The 16,772-nt window shown below is 32.9% G+C and overlaps 2 protein-coding genes across 4 annotated transcripts; one reads left to right on the plus strand and one right to left on the minus strand.

The window, feature by feature from the left end:
• The first annotated feature begins 972 nt into the window (after nucleotides 1-972).
• LOC110994255 (tetratricopeptide repeat protein 14 homolog) lies at nucleotides 973-11,758 on the plus strand. 3 transcript variants are annotated; one of them, XM_022260803.2, is made up of 19 exons: nucleotides 973-1,193; nucleotides 1,312-1,623; nucleotides 1,939-2,015; nucleotides 2,282-2,404; nucleotides 2,576-2,796; nucleotides 3,881-4,021; nucleotides 4,134-4,810; nucleotides 4,990-5,216; nucleotides 5,718-5,887; nucleotides 6,060-6,206; nucleotides 6,329-6,400; nucleotides 6,702-6,887; nucleotides 7,321-7,408; nucleotides 7,822-7,980; nucleotides 8,561-8,784; nucleotides 9,315-9,497; nucleotides 10,178-10,414; nucleotides 10,660-10,785; nucleotides 11,090-11,758. In XM_022260803.2, exons 2-19 carry the CDS (start codon nucleotides 1,320-1,322, stop codon nucleotides 11,229-11,231), a joined length of 3,504 nt encoding a protein of 1,167 aa, XP_022116495.2. In that variant the 5' UTR covers nucleotides 973-1,193; nucleotides 1,312-1,319; the 3' UTR covers nucleotides 11,232-11,758. The 3 variants fall into 3 exon arrangements, with proteins under 3 accessions (XP_022116495.2, XP_022116494.2, XP_045485643.1); XM_022260802.2 differs by having other exon boundaries at nucleotides 974-1,193; nucleotides 11,063-11,758; XM_045629687.1 differs by having other exon boundaries at nucleotides 974-1,193; nucleotides 9,360-9,497; nucleotides 11,063-11,758.
• A 1,937-nt stretch (nucleotides 11,759-13,695) lies between these two features.
• Nucleotides 13,696-15,055, minus strand: LOC110994183 (mannose-P-dolichol utilization defect 1 protein homolog). Its single transcript, XM_022260703.2, has 4 exons — nucleotides 14,684-15,055; nucleotides 14,414-14,612; nucleotides 14,110-14,314; nucleotides 13,696-13,994 (listed from the first exon to the last, which is right to left on the minus strand). The coding sequence occupies exons 1-4, from the start codon at nucleotides 14,769-14,771 to the stop codon at nucleotides 13,740-13,742; spliced, it is 747 nt and encodes a 248-aa protein (XP_022116395.2). The 5' UTR covers nucleotides 14,772-15,055; the 3' UTR covers nucleotides 13,696-13,739.
• Nucleotides 15,056-16,772: the final 1,717 nt, after the last annotated feature.

A 16,772-nucleotide genomic window follows, 5' to 3' on the forward strand; every position in this document is an offset into this window, starting at 1 on the left:
TCAATTTTTTAAACTTACCTTGTTAATTTGCTCAAGGTTTTCTATAAAAATATTAAACCATCCATTTTCAAAAAATGAAATACATACATAATATATCTCTGTCTGTTTAATTCCAATACAGTCTTGTCAACAAATATTTACATACATATCTTATATCTTTAAACGAGCAATTCTTGTTTATATATATATATATATATATATATATATATATATAATTGGAATCTCGGGATCGGCTCCAACGATTTTCATGAAATTGAGTATACGGGGGGTTTCGGGGGCGATAAATCGATCTAGCTAGGAATAAATGATAGAAAATAACAAAAAGGTGGTGTTTGAGTAGTCCCAATTTAAACTGAAAAATGTATCTTCCTGACATCTATCGGCGCGGCGAATAATAATAATTTTTTTTTTAAATTGCTTTAACGACACAATAACACTAAAGCTATTCCAGCATATATAATCTATATTGTTCATATTTCATCATTTTATTAGTATGTAATTCGTACTTATATATAATTTCTAAAAACACAATTTATAAAAAAATAAAAATACCGAGGAAAGCTCGGCCATCCAGGTACTATGTATTAAAGTATGATAATCAACACGTAAATAACTTGCTTTTGTTTACGTATTTACTAGGATGATACGTCCCAGAGATTGATGACGCCTTCTTTCCTGTCTTGAAATTATGAATGTTATTTTATTTTTTAAGAGCATGGTTCTATAGTCAACAATAAATAAGATGAAATTGTTTTTATAAATCTGTTTAATAATATTATTATTTTTGTAAATAAATCAATTGATAATATAGACGAAGACTTAAACATATTAGTTTATAATATTTTAGCATATAAAAGCCCCAGCACAAACTTTAGTCACACTACCAGTATATATGATTTATCTATGGTCATACTTTAGCTTTCCGTGTAGTCTGTGCATAAGTTTTTGGCTATTCTGTGGATGGGCGGTGCGTACTGCGTACTTGAGTTGAGGACAGGACTCAGGAGTTTACTGACTACTGAGTTTAGTGAATACTGCGCCATTTTGTTTGTTGAAGCTTACTGCTAAAAAATAACCGATTGGGTTTCGTTAAATAAATTTCATTGAGAATAAGAGTTGTGTTTACTTGGTGTCATGTTAGTTTTCTAATAATTGTTGTGTAAACATTTATTTGTCTTTTTGACCAACGCGAGGTAAGTTTTCAGATCTGCCTCAGCACTCGTGTTTTTCATCAAAGATGGCGGAATAAAAATTATAATATTCTTAACCTTCATGAACGTTAATTTTATTCTTTGCCATTTTATCTTCTAGGTTCGACAATGGAGCCTTCGTTGGTTGCGTCATTAGTGGCGCAATCGATTAATTACCATGGCCAGCAGTTACAAAAGTCGTGGGAAAATGAAAGAGGAGAAGATGATCTTACCAAGGTCGGAGTTGGAGCTCTGGACTTTGCTGTCTACCAGTCCCGGCACAAGCACCTGACCTTTCAAGACAGGGCGAAAAGGTTGAAGCTCCATCAATTCATTGCCAAAGAAGCGAATTCGTTGTTCGACTCGTCTTTGCTAGACGAAAGTCCGTCATCATCGAGTTTAGTAGGAGCAGAAGCTACCACACCTGAAGATAGTAAGTCATCATTAATGCTAGTGCTATACTAAGTAATGAACTAACTGCAGAATAACTTTTACACCACCCACAGTTTTTGTTTATTGCAACTTTATTACTATGACTACAACTATAAAAAATATAAGTATTCAGATTTATAATTTAAAGTAATATTTATTTTATTTTAAAGGCCACATATTGCACAGGGATCAGTCCAGATTTCTTATTCAAGAGCTTATCCAAATTAAGTTCTGTAGTTAAAAACTAAATCCTTAGTCAATTTTATATAACATGTAATTCCCTTAAACACTTTTTTAACATGCTATATTGTTTCAGACCTTTATGCTTTGATGCCTCCATTTGAAACCTTCCTTAATGTTGATAAGTCTGCAAGGCTACGTCATTTTTTTGATGTGAGTATGGTTTTTATTGTATACTTCAACAAAATCCATTCGTTTCTATATGCATTATGCGATACTTCTCTATTATTACTTTGCTTTCTCTTTACCCTTAATGCAGTGGTAAAAGCCAAAACTTTGATGAACCTTGATGCCTTTTTTATAAACCAAAATGAAGATTTAAATTTTTATATTAAGGTATTGAATACATACAAACAGTTATGATTTTGCTTCTATATTATACAAAACCAGAAATAACTGATGAAACCTTTGGTTAATAGAATGTGAAAACTGGAGAGTTGATTATTGGAGCTGTCATCAACAGGACAGCATCTGGGATGATGTTGAAAGTCCTTTGTACTGCAGGGCCTACCTCAAGATATGTTGCTGATATTAATGTAAAGGTAATTAAAAATTTATGTCCTTATTATATTTAATATAATTTTCTTTTTATCATGTATGTTTGTGTGGTGTGATTTATTTAAAAACTTATTTTAAAAATACTGTTTATAACATCCTGAAAGAAAAATTAATGTAAAATCACCAGCACCTAATTCAATAAAATATTTCAACAGGCATTTCTACCAGTGTCCAATATCATACCGGCTGTCGACAAGAAAAATGTCTCAAGAAACTACTTAATGAATGACACAGTTTGCTGTGAAGTGATTGAAGTGATCCCAGACACGGACAAAATGGTGTGCGGCATGAAGGGAGTCACTAGAGGCCCTGATGATCCACCGCCTAAGCCCCCTTTAGGACTCCTGAGCACGGATGACTTCCCTCTTATTTACAAGTATGTATTAGATATTATGTAGTTGCTAACTGTCAGATTCACACTTGCAGGTTTATGGATCACAGCTTTCTATGTATTACTTATTAAATATGAAGACAATGAAAACAAATATAGAATGTGAATGTATAAACATAAATATATATCTAGCATATACCAGATGGATCAGCAGGTTTGATTGACAAAGTTAGATATGATGTAAACACCAGTGATTTTATTTTCTGATGGTACTTTAAAGAAAGGCTGCTTACAAGTTGTGTGTGATATGTATGTCACAAATTTAAACACTTTTCAGTTTTTAAACACATTACACCAATTATGAAATAGCACCTGTATGTAAAAGTAAAATAATTAAAGGATCACTTGACACTCCATGAAGTCTTTTCAAGTTATTTTAGTTGAGGATTATTTTTTAATTTAAAAGTAAAAATAACACATGTTAAAGGTTAGTACAAAATTGTAGGGTTATCTGATGTCTAAGAAAGGAGACCATTTCATTCTGTATTAAAGTTAATGTTTAACATTCCAGCATTATAACAAACAATTGATTGGACTTTATTGTAATCAGCATTTTTTGGATGTTGGCGTTATTTAATTATTATGCAGTAAGGAATAACCAAGCATACAGTTTTAGCCAGAGCAGGATTTTTGGATATGGAAAAAAATTGTCAGCAGTCATCATCTACAATATGCTGTACCAGGAATTGCAAATACCCTTGTCAAAAGATTCTATTATTTTAGGATGTTTTTTTCTAGGTTTACGAGTTCCAAATGTCTAAATCTCCATTGTACTGTGACTAGCTGATAATCTGGTAATATTAATGTCACATAGTTGAGGCAGCATCACATATCCTATGATGTTTATTTATGTGTGAAAGCAATAAATACAAGTTAAATAAAATTTTTTGAACAGCTTCATGGAACAGGTGAGGATAAGTATGTGAGACATGACAGTTAGGTAACTGTTGAGATTACATTATGATTAAATTCAACCAATGCTACCGTCAATATAATGGCACTGTCAAATACAAAAAATGGCATTTGTTTTGGGTTGGCTTTTGGCTTACACTGTGTTGTCTTTGTGCAGGAAAACCATGGAAATGAAGGGAGAAAGCTATGAAGCCATTTTAGAGAAGAGTCCGGGCTTCAATAACCCAAACTGCGTACAATATCTGTCAGACCTTCTGGGAATGTCAAATATGCACTGCACCAACTTCATGGCTTTAAGGTACTTTTTTATTTGTTAGAAGAATCATTCAAAATTGGTTGATAGTCATTCTAAAGATATACAAACATATTGTAAATAATTAAATAATAATAAAATAATAATCTTCCTACAGAGGGGGATTCCCTACAACAGAATATGCAGACGAATTACGACAGGCACAAGCAAGCAAATGGGCTTTCCGGTCGGTAGCTGAAGGAATAGAACATTTCAAGGCTGGCAGGCATTCAGAAGCTTTCCAATGCCTTAACAAAGCCCTGAGCATTGACCCTAGGAATGTTGAAGGATTAGTTGCACGTGGAGCCTTGTATGCCAATAGTGGAACATTTAAAAAAGCTATAGAGGACTTTGAAACATCATTGAAGCTGAATCCAAATCATGCCAACGCACGAAAATATTTAGGAGAAACTTTAGTGGCATTAGGGAGAAGTTATGAAGATGAAAATAAGATTGCTGAAGCCCAGAAGGCCTATGAGGACTGTTTGGCGATCATTCCTTTTCATGAGGAGGCACAGAATTCCCTTGACTTCTTGAAGAGTAAGACATCATCTGCCAAAACACTGATAGAGCCTACAGAGTTGCTTCTTCCTGGATTGACTGGTGCAAAGTCATTTGAAATGAAGGAGACATTGAAGCAGTTGTTGAATCTAACTGAAAAGAAAGATAAGAAAAAGAAGAAGAAACGTGGGAAGGGTAAGAAGAAACGATCAAGCAGTTCTTCATCATCTTCAAGTGACTCCAGCAGTTCGAGTGATTCATCTGAATCGTCATCATCATCGTCCGACTCTAGTGGTATTATGAAATTCATTATTATTGAGAAGTCAATAAAATTTCTGTAACTTAATAATGATTAACAGTTTACAATATCTACTCTACTCTTATGGTTTTAACTTTTAATTCATCAAAATTTCATAATGTACTGATAGATGCTTTTTAAAAATGTAAATTAACGAGTTCTATTTCTAACAAAGATTCAGAAGGGCCAAAGAAGAAAAAGCGTCGTTCCCAATCTAACAACAAGCGGCAGAGGTCTCTATCTCCTCTCAGCAAGAGAATGGCGATGTTGGGAGATGGAGATACAGCGAGAACCCACAACTCGCAGTTCAACCATCCCTATGGGTACCAGCCGCCACCTCCTCCGACAGCTGAAGAACAGCCTCAGATGAGGTCGCAGGCCGATATCGACTATGAGCTTAAGGTACACTCAATTTCGACTAAAAGTGTAACAGTATATATTCATGTATTAAATCTGGCAAATAATGCAGTTTTATGAATATAAACAAGTATAAGTATACCAAAACGCGTTAGAAGTTAACTTCTTTGGCATAACAAAATAAAAATATTTCCAAAAATTGTATTATTCACTTATAGAAAAAACGGCACTAACAATAGAAAAAAGGTATTTAATACATTGAAAGTGTTTTTATAACTAAATAATGCATCTAGTTCAAAAAGTTTATTTAAATATCTCAAAAACTCTAAAATTTTGACTTTAGCTTACTTCAGGGTGTCGGTTATTTGTGACGGTGTTCGCGCGCATCGTAAAAATTTACTCTCTTAATTTTTCCCTAATGCACCAAAAGAAGTTTCATTAAAAAAAAACAGACTTTTGATATAAAGATATTCCTTGACTATGTTCATAAACATTATTATTGTAGCCTGTATTTTAATAGTAATTTATTCAAATCTTTGAAAATAGGTACGCAAGTTCCTTGAAATGACCAAAGAAGACTCGGACTATGAAGACAAAGTTCGCAACTTTTTGGAAGAGACGGCTCAATACAAACGGAATCGTAAAATGCAAGAGCTCGGACAACAACCGCAGCCCACAGCTGACCATGACAAGAAGAAGAAGAAAAAGAAAGACAAGTATGTGTTTATAGTGTAATTCATCATATTAACAATGGAAATCAATGTTTTTCTAATTTCTTGATTGATTGAAAACTTTACTAGTCAATTTTATTTTTACCATTTAATATGGTTTATTATAATTTTACAGTAAACAAAAAATAATCTATACATCCTAATCATATTTTTATAGAAAGAAGAAGAAAGAGTCGAAGCGCAAACGTAAAGAACAAGAACGAGAGGAGAAGAGAAAGTCAAAGTTGGCGCGTACAGCGACTTCTGATTACAGTATGCGGGAATTGGAGAATATTGGTGATAAGAAACTTAGGGATGCCATCAGGTTTGTTGAAATGATATATATATATATATGCACTGCTACATAACTTTACAAATAATATTGTTAGATAAGAGTGTTCCTTCTGATTGATTATTTCAACGTTAATGTTTTGTTTTTTTTTTCAGGAAAGAACTAAAGAGCAAGTCTAAACGAGATTTGAGCTCGGAGGGAGAATTTGATAGAAAACATGATAAGAAGTAAGTTGTTGTGTTGCATTTGGGGCGTTACTATACTATGTTAAAAATATTGATTTAATATTGTCTTATATTAACATAAAAGTGTTTTTCTTTAGATTTATTTAAATTTTTGAGTCAGAAACACTCTTTAATTGGTCAAACGGAAAAAAAAATACATAAAAATTTGCTTAATGGTGTTAAACAATTCTGCTTTGTTGTGTAATGTTGTATCTTTAGTCCGATGCACAAAGATATATATATTGAAATAACGGCCTTCCATGTCCTAAAATGTTATATACAATACAGCAATGATATTTTTTAGCCGAATGCTAGACGACATGCATGGCCTGGAGGAACTGGAGTCCAAGTTGAATGCTTACCACTCCATGGTGGAGAAGGAAGTCCTTGGGAAACGAGACCGTTCCTCTCTTAGTCCCATTGACCAGGCCCCACCACCACCACTGGAGAAGCCAAAGTGGAAGATGACTATGGGTGCTGTGAAGGAACCGTGAGTTTTTATTACCTGTTTTATTTATGAAAAAAAATTATTTTGGACAATTTGAATTTTATCAATGTTAGTATATATAAGTGTATTATTCCGAATTTTTCGTATAAAACATTGGCGTATGAATTAAATGGTTATCTATAATTAAAATATGAAAGTATTTATAACACTTCTTTTGTTGGCCATTTTTTTATATCTGAAATTGCAGTTTTCACATAAAACAATTATTGTTTTTTATATTTAGCAAGGTACATATTTATTATAATCTAAAGATGGTGGTGAAGGATACAATGATGCAAAGTTCTATTTATTGCAGTCTTAGTGGTTACCTAGATGTTCTAAGTTCGATTTGGGTTGGAATTATCACTGTTCAAACACAGACATATATCTCTGCCCCAAATTACAAGGTTTTAAAATTTTTTTATTGTTTTCCCAGAACTAAAAAGAAGGAAACGCCGACACAAAAGGGTTACAAAGAGCGCTACGCCTTTGAAGATAGCTCGGATGAGTCACAAGATCATAGGGTGAGTTAAGCATTAGACAATTAGACTAGGTATAAAATAGAGATTGAATTTAGCACCTTGTGTATATGGTTTATTAATCTAATTATGTAATAAGTATGTTTGGAACAAATTGATTCAAAAAGTACTGGTTTTAAAAAATTTTTCACCATTTGAATTCTACCTTATCACTGGTTATTATAGGCTACTTTAATTGAAAGAAAAAAAATAAGGTAAAACTATTTTTATTGTGTTACCCAAAGGTGTAAAAAAGCCTGTAAAACTCAATAGTTTACAATTCAAACCAAATTTAAATTATCAATACAATAAAAAATTTCCACCCGTATGAAGCCGGGACGGTCACTAGTTGTATATGAAGAAAAATAAGATAATAGTTATTATTATAACTGAAATGATAATTGGTGTAAACAATGCAGGGCTCGCCCAACGACAAGAACGTGTCAGTCCGGCGTGCGATGGCTATGAAGGAGCCTCCGCCTCTGCCCTCTGCACCTCCGCCGAAGAGTCGAGAGCCTGACCCGCCAGGCGTCGACCCTCCGCACTCTCATCACTCGCATCATCAACACCATGTCCCGGTAATTGTTTATACGTTTCTCATCTTATGTAATTTGTTTAATAGATAAATCTATGTTGTGTCTCTCGTTGAACAATCACCGAAAAACTCTTTAAACTCTCAAAGTAAAAGCTAAATGAAACGAATCCGGTGGTAAAAAATACACATACTAATTATTTGAAGAAGTCTATTAAGTATGAGGGTGTGCAATTGTTTTATCAATTATCGTCTAAAATTCTTAATATTAGGGTGTGTAACCACCTAAAAAGGACATTAAGTATATCAGAATGAGCCTAGTAGACTAAAATCAGAACGGCTGATGGCGACGTGTATCTGTATTAAATGTGTATTGATATTCTTGGTCAGGAGGGGCAAAAATTTATATTAAGACGGCTATTTTTTATGGTTGTATCTATTGTGTTGTAATGTTTTCAGTAAAAATTAACACGAGAACATTACATGGAACACCAATGTTATATCATTTTAGAGTAGGATTATGGCTAATTGTTGTTTATTTCCTTTAACCTTATAAAATTGATCTAACAGGCATGTCTCATTAAAAATGGAGTCAATTAATTTATAATCAAACAAAAACATTTCAGCCGGTGCGCAAAGGGAACATAGTACTCGACAAGTTCGGGTCATTCCGATTGGCTCAAGAGGGTGAAACGCCAGTGTCAGTAGGGGAGCAGCGACCCGAACAATTCGTGACTCGGATCAAACCACCATCGCCCACATCTAGGCGCCCTAGGTCTCCGCCGTCGCCTAGACGCCGAAGTGGTTCCAACTCCTCTGATGATAGGCATTCGAAGAGATCTCGAAGCAGGTTTGTTATGTACATTATTAACACTGGCACAGACTGGTCTTGTGATAGTTTTCATTTAGAGGAATTAATGGTCCATAACCACTCAATTGTTAATCAATTTAAGGTATTTACAACGTCTCCTAATTATTGTTACGCTTATTTGGTAACTAAAATCAAATATATATTACAATTTTGTTTATTCATATTAAATAATTTAATATATTTAATTAATATAAAGTTTAAAAATAGCGAATGTAAATTACTATTGTTGTGAATAAATGTTTCAATAATATATAGACACAGGCTATTATTTCAAATTAATGTGTGATATATGCATAACAATAACTACTTCCTTCTAAATTTTATATATTATGTAGAATACCAAACATTTTAGCTAATAATAGTGACAATGCAAAATCAAAAAAAAATCATGATTAACATATTAAAATGTTTGAGAAGGAAACCTAACTTTGGCACTCCCTGGGTCTCTGGCTCTTTAAGTTTTATTTAAGTTTGAAGTCCCCTATTTCCTAAAATCCGGCCATCCACAGATCCCGACCACGCAAGTACAGATCAAGATCCGGTTCTCGCTCCAGGTCTGGATCCAGCCAGAGTGGGTCCATGGCGTCCCGTCGCCGTCGTTCGGGCTCTCCGCGATCCCGCTCCCGATCTGATGCCAGTCGCAGTTATTACTCACGAAGTCGGTCTCGCTCCCGCTCTGCATCTAGAGACAGGTACAATATACTCGTATATTATGCTAAAAATCTTTTTTTTTAACCTTTAGATTTTTAATGAATTAAATAAAATTAATTAAAAATTCCTATATATATATATATAAAAATCCCTAATACTAAATTCCAATAGTCTCATGATCTGCATACCATATTTTGGATGCGTTTCCCATCTATTTTTTAAAGAAACTAATGAGTAATTCCAATAAAGTTTGTAAGCTGATACTTTTGTTGGTGTCTTAAGTCTATACTCATACGAAATCGATAAATTGTCGCTAAATACTGCAAAAAGCAAAATTTTCTTTTTCTTGTGCAAAAGACTATAAATTTAAAATTTACTCTTTGACTAAAATTAAGGTAGTAAATTAATTAATTAATTGGATTAAAAGTTACGAATCACAAAATATAGGTACCCAACACGTTTAGTTATATTTATCAGAAGGACAAATTTAATATTGCTTGTGACGATTTCAAATAAGAATAAAACACTTATGGCACTTTTTTTTATATTCGGCCCCTTAAATTTTCTGAAAACGCGACAATATTCGTCCCACAGTTAATTTCAGGGACATCGGGACTCGTAATTGGAAAATGAAACATGTTACATATGTCCTCCAATAGATTTTCTCAAACTAAAATTGTAAAGTCATAAATCCAGTATTACCAATAATTATTTGAAATAGATTCCCTCGCCGATTTAACCGCCGCGGAAACTGGCGTGGGCGTGGTGGCTACGAGCGTGGGACTTACTATCGTCCTCGTTTCAACGCGTACAATGGCGGTGGGAGGGGCAGAGGCCGAGGAGACTTCAGGAGAGATGATGGACGCCGGTTCAACCCCGAATGGAGAGATAACCGCTCGAGGGGTGGTAGGCCTTTTAGACCCAGGAGAGGGGGAGGCGGACGTGGCCGACCTTTCAGGTATGTCCACTAACTGGCGTTTATTTGCTTATTATACCTTGACTAATTATTTTTTATATACATTCAGTTTAAAATCAATTTCCAATATGTTCTTCTAAAGCTTAAATACATTTCAACAAGTGAACACTAGAAATGTGCCTATTTTTATACTAGCTTAATAATATTCAGGTCCCACCTGAATATATATAAAAATAATTAGTGTAATATATAAATTTATGTGAATATATAAATGGGTTTTACTTCAGGGGCGGATTCCGTGATTTCCGGGATAATAGACGCGGCGGTGGACGTTACTCGCGTTCTCGCAGCCCTGACCGCACTCGTCGTTCTCGCTCTTACAGCCCTGAGAGGAGGGACAAAGACAGAGATAGGTTAGTATCAATTATAATTTTGCGAGAACAATTCAATAGTAATTAATTCTTGTAAGCTATGTGCTAATTTGGCAGTATTTCATTAGCTAATAAACCGTAGTTTTTAGAATCATAAACTCATCAAGTACTTAAACTATCCAGTTTATGGAGGTAGTCAAACAAAACGATCTAATTTATTCGAGGAGAGAAATATTATTGATTACATACATCATTCGTTCAATCAATTTCTTAAAAGTAAATGGGTGCAAAAATGTATTTTATTAAATAATTTTTAAAGCTACTCTCGTTATTCTGAACGCGGCAGTCACCGTAGTGAAGGTGAATACGAAGAAGAGAGATACGTCGATAGGAAGGAGTATGACGGCAAGTGGGCAGATGGTAATGAACCTGACAGGAACCACACTGAGGAACAACCAGAACCACCCCCACCAAAGGAAGATATCTAGACGACGGAGTTATATATAACCATAGATTTGTCATTATATACCACCAATCAGAATGTGTTATGCACTTAGATATCTGTATTCTAATAATATGATTGCGATTATTTCATCAAATTAGTACATTAGTATAAACTTATCTCATACTTATTAAATAAGTAAGTAATAGGTAATGTAAGCCCTAAACTACCAAAATTGACAATGAGTTAAGGTATAGTCTAATAACATGTACATCATCATAATCAAGACATTCAGGATTTGCATTCAAATACCAAAATACGAAAGCCATAGTTCTCATTGTTTGGTATACATTGTTCATAAAACAATTTAATGTAAGGGCTTGAAATGACACTGAAATTAATTTAAGTTTAAAATAGCAAATGCACATGATTTGTAAAAATATTATTAATGCTGATTAATTTTTCTTGATTTCCATTGTCTCCACCTCGTAAGTAATTTTAATTGTTCATTCCAAGAAATTTTGGTATGTAGTCAACACATTGTGATTTCAAAATAAAAATAATAAAATACTATTCATATCTTTTATTTTTCCTTTAAATTATATTATTTTTCATAGTATTCATATGTTATTAGTGTAGGCAACCTAGTCACCTAAAGATAGTCGAATGCCCTCAGCTGGTGAGCGTCAGAATAGACGGTCACCAGTCGTGTTGAACGTTACAATATAATATTCCTACTATAAGACAATTGCTTCCTTAGTAACTTGGGAGAACCATAACAATTTAGTGACCGTCCATTCTGACGTACCATTTTACATTGAATAACCATTCCATATTGAATTCCTTCGCCTGGTAAAAATAAGTTTATTTATCGATATAAAAAAGGTAGGTACATTAACGGTAAAAACTTTCACAAAGTTAAGGAATAACTTAATTGTTTTTATATTAAATACAAGAGAAAATAAAGTTAAATGAATTGGTACAATACAAATAGGTATTATACCAAATTTATAAAATATGTAATATCTGCTATCTCACGCCTAAATGAGAGAGGAAGATTGTGGAAATGATAACGTCTTGTTAAGTAGTCAGCTAGGAGAGTCTTAGCTTTATATTGGAGATGTCTGATAAATTTATTTTGTCTAAGTTCCATACGATTGCTATAAACGGCATATTGTGGGTTCCATACTTTCGAGGTGTGCTCCACGATAGATGCTTGGGTGAAGTTTGATGATGTTCTTAAAATTAATCCTAACATTTTATAAGCTTTGCGAACAATGCTATCAATATGATTATCAAATAGAAGTTTGCTATAATGTAATACTCCAAGATTTTTAATCACATGGACATTTTTTAATACATATTTTATAAATTTATAGGCGTGTAGGTATGTATAATTTTCTTATTTTTTGCGTAGGTATGTCATAGAAAAACATTTGGATACGTTAAGATCAAGTTTATTAATTTGACAATACCTAAGTTTCAAATCTATTCAAGTTATCTTGTAGGTCAAATGAGGCTTCATCGGTGCAGTATATTTTAAGATTATGATATCGTCGGCATACTATAATATTTTAGAATGTTGGAAGCAAGTTTGAATATCGTTCACAAATACAATAAACAGTAATGGTCTGAGCATGGATTCTTGCGGTACTCCTGACGTTATATTAATCCACCTCGATGCGAAACACCTTGAAAAAATACAGCCTGCGATCGATTTTTGGATATACGATTTGAACCACCGACATAGGTCTTCGTGTATACCCACCGTCCACAACTTCCCACGGGGAATGCTGTGGTTTATGCGGTCAAAGCATTTACTGTAAACAGTATAGATGAAATCAACCTTTTTCCCATACCTTCTGTGATATATTCCTTGGCAGCAAATAAATTAGATGTTGTCGAACGAGATTTTAAGAAGCCATATTGTTCGAAACCTAGGTGCGGTTTTACAGCTACATAAACTTGTTCATATACTAATTTTTCAAATATTTTGGCAACAAGACACAGTTTGGATATTGGGCGATAGTTATCAATATTTGATTTATCACCTTAATTCTGAATAGATGTAATAAAAGCTGCTTTCCATAAATTAGGAACTAATGAAAGAAGAAACCTTTATGTAGTGTTTAAAAATATGAGAAAGTGGTAGACATAAGTTTACAGCACAGTGTCAAAAATATTGGTGAGATTAGATCGGGTCCTCCCGATTTACTGAGATCTATATTTTATAATAATTTATTTTATTGAGTTCTATATTAATTGATGAGATATGAGACACTGTCTTGCTGAGGTAAAGAGGTATCAGAAATACAGTCTAAATATGTAGACTTGAAATATTAAACAAACAAATTAGGTATCAAAATAGGTATAGGTTCGAGATCATTATAGTACATAGTACTAGGAAAAGCATGGTGTCCTGTTTTAACATATGACCAAAAGCCCATCCCATGTGATCATCAGCTTGTTAATTATATCAATCTGGAAAATGTGAAAGAAAATAACTAGGAGTTGTAAGATATAAATACTTGTTTATTAAAATTAAAAACAGCATCTATGTGCGTTTCTTCTTTTTGTTCTTGTTTTTGGTAGATACACTTGTGTCAACATTCCAATACCAAAACAGTTGGAAGACAATAGCACCATTAGCTATAGTTGAAACACAAAATGTGACTATAATTATTAGGTCTCCTGTTTCCTGGATCGATGTAAATATTCTTGCAATACTGCCCGCAAATAGAAGGCAACATGTCACTGCTGATAATTGTCCAGTACTGCGATTCTTGTAGTTAGTTATAACTTGAATTGCCTAAAATAATTCAATGCCATTAAAAACATTCCATGTTACAATTTTAGACCATAAAAAGTTTACATCCAATAATTGTCTACAAAATAACTAATAAATATTGGTTTTTATAAATTACCTTGGCAACTAATATAATAGGAACATTAACAGCTTGCATTGTCCATAGAACATCAACAGGAGTATAACCACTGACTAATGCTGAGACAACAGCGGGATATATAGACAAGAATAATGCAGCTTGCATTGGAGATCCACTATAATGGAGTACAAGAGCTGCAATTGCAGCTGTTTGAAGAGCCAGAAATGTTCCTTCGCCCCATGCACTAAAAATATAAAACTACATTAACTACAGAAGCTAGGAGTAGAAATAGCATCAAAATATTTTAATATTTTGGAAAGCAATTTACAAACAAAATACCTACCTGAAAGGAAAGTTCATTACATAGCTGTAGGTAAAGTTGGCAGTAATTGCAAATAATTCAAGAAAAACCCCATAAATATTGATACCTTTAGCACTCCTGCTATTAGTAATTTTTAGAATTTGAGGCACCTTTACTAAAATTGAGCCAGCAATTATACCAATACCCAGACCTTTGCTTAGACTACTTTTAAGGCATGGAACTGAAAACAAGAAATTGGTTAAACACAAGAAACATTTTATATATTCAGCTTACGTAATAATTAGATATTACCATCCAGGAAATTGTACTTTAAAAAGTATTCGTTGAAGCATTTTTCAGTCAATAAAGATATCAAAAATCCTTTTATAATATCGCCCATTATGTAAAAACGTAGAGTATCTTTAATCTTATGCTTGTTAGTCCTTAATCATACAACATTTAACTCAAAAACTTTCTTCTAAACACACTCAACTTTCTTACGACGAATATAGGTAAGTCGATAAGTGATAAAGATGGTACTGGCCTGCACCAAATAAAAAATATCGATCTTAGATGTAAAAGTTATTTTTTATATGTATATAATTTTACATAGTAAGTTAAGTATTTTAGTCTAAGTATTAAGATGTTGATTTATTAATAACATTCGTTAAAATAGTATTATAAAAAATATAACTATTTAATTAATAAAATACAACCATTTAATTGTAATTTTTGAATTTTTTTTACCAATATTAACTTGCCATTTAAAAATATTGGTAAAATTCCAATTTAAGCATTCTAATGAACTCAGCTCTCAATGAAGAAGATCAATGAGAAGAGAAATAAGGTCAAAAAAATCTGATCACTGTTTTAAATATCGAAATACCAAAACTAAAACTATTTAAATGAGTGAGAGATTTGGGGATACAACTATATTAACAGAATAAAGAAGCTTCTATCTAAACAAATTTCCCAACATTTTCGCAATATCAATCAGATGTCATTATGGTAGCACTGACTAGAATCTATGTTTTAGTTTCGTAGTAAACAGTGACGTGTGCAATATATTATATTGCCAGTAGCAATTACTAAATACTTTATTATGTTGCTGATACAGATACTAGATATTATAATTTTACCCGAATCCTATGGTAAATAAGAAAATAAAAAATTGTTGTGGGAAATTGGAATGAATTACATTAATACTGTTTAATTTTTATTTCTTTTAGTATTAATGAACTTGAAGTATATCAGTTATTTCTATGGAGAATGTTATCACATGGTAAATATGTCGCAGCCAACTAGCTGAATTAGCCGTTCAATTAACATCCTCGGTCTGAAAGGTGTTCCACCAACGAAAAATGTTGAAGCAATCCTAAATTTATGATATATCATTTTAATCATACAAATAACTTAAAACTTCATTTACAACTAAAAACGATTCCAAGAACTCTACTTGCATATCTTATTCTTTATCAGATGATGAAGATGAACAGGTGATTATTATAGATCGCTTTTCCAGTATTTAAATTTATCTTGCTTTATGAAATCGTTTTCAATTTTCTTCACGACCACAACATTTTCACCAATCCTCTGCACCAATTTGTGAGAAAACTTCTTTTCTCGATTCGAGAAATTCCAGATTTTTATTTCACTTGCTGCAGGTCTATTTACATTTTTTGTCAGCAACTTTTTGCTTTATTATACATATACTTAATGAAATTATTTATATGGGATTCAAATTAAAGTCTTAAAACTTCATGACGGTGCAATTTTAATATTTCATCTATTTCATATAAGGGGGCAGACATGTTTTTTTTTCACTACTACTACTTGATACTATGAGGCGTTACTAACGCCTCATTTATTTACATCGTCATAATACGCACGGACGGCCCGAGCCATTCTTTATTTATATTAAGTGACGGTATATTCATACGTACGGAATTATTACTAGCATTATCCAGAACCATTAAAGAAGGCCTTCTTAGATTTGTAATTAGCTTCTCTGACACCCATTTTGGAAGATTGTCTTTATTCATATCGTCGCGGTAGTCAGCAGACTCACTGATGACAATGATACACTTCGCTTCATAACTTTGCTTTGTCACTTACTCACAGAATATGAACCGCTTATTGTATGTACCTCCGTCTCGTCTTAATTTAAATCAGCTTCGCGGTTTTCCTTTATACGCTTCAAAAACATGTATCTTTGTAGTTTTACGTCAGATCTCTGTATAAGAACGGTAATTTTTGACTGGCATTGAAAAATTTAAAACCAAAACAACTTGGTAAATAACAACATTTATCACGTTAAACAAAGGATTCATCGTTCATATTATATTCATACGATATTAACCAATACTTAATATTTTTCTAACCTCAGAAATTCTCTTCCTCA

This window comes from Pieris rapae, chromosome 10, assembly GCF_905147795.1.
Source record: "Pieris rapae chromosome 10, ilPieRapa1.1, whole genome shotgun sequence".
NCBI lineage: Eukaryota > Metazoa > Arthropoda > Insecta > Lepidoptera > Pieridae > Pieris > Pieris rapae.

Excerpts from the sequence above, each read along its gene's own strand:
- LOC110994255 (XM_022260802.2), top strand. The coding sequence starts at position 1,320 with ATGGAGCCTTCGTTGGTTGCGTCATTAGTGGCGCAATCGATTAATTAC. Across the intron at positions 1,624-1,938 it reads AGCTACCACACCTGAAGATA|ACCTTTATGCTTTGATGCCT; the intron begins GTAAGTCATCAT and ends ATATTGTTTCAG. Across the intron at positions 10,415-10,659 it reads GGACGTGGCCGACCTTTCAG|GGGCGGATTCCGTGATTTCC; the intron begins GTATGTCCACTA and ends GTTTTACTTCAG.
- LOC110994183 (XM_022260703.2), bottom strand. The coding sequence starts at position 14,771 with ATGGGCGATATTATAAAAGGATTTTTGATATCTTTATTGACTGAAAAA. Across the intron at positions 14,613-14,683 it reads AAAGTACAATTTCCTGGATG|TTCCATGCCTTAAAAGTAGT; the intron begins GTAATATCTAAT and ends TCTTGTTTTCAG. Across the intron at positions 13,995-14,109 it reads CTATTATATTAGTTGCCAAG|GCAATTCAAGTTATAACTAA; the intron begins GTAATTTATAAA and ends GAATTATTTTAG.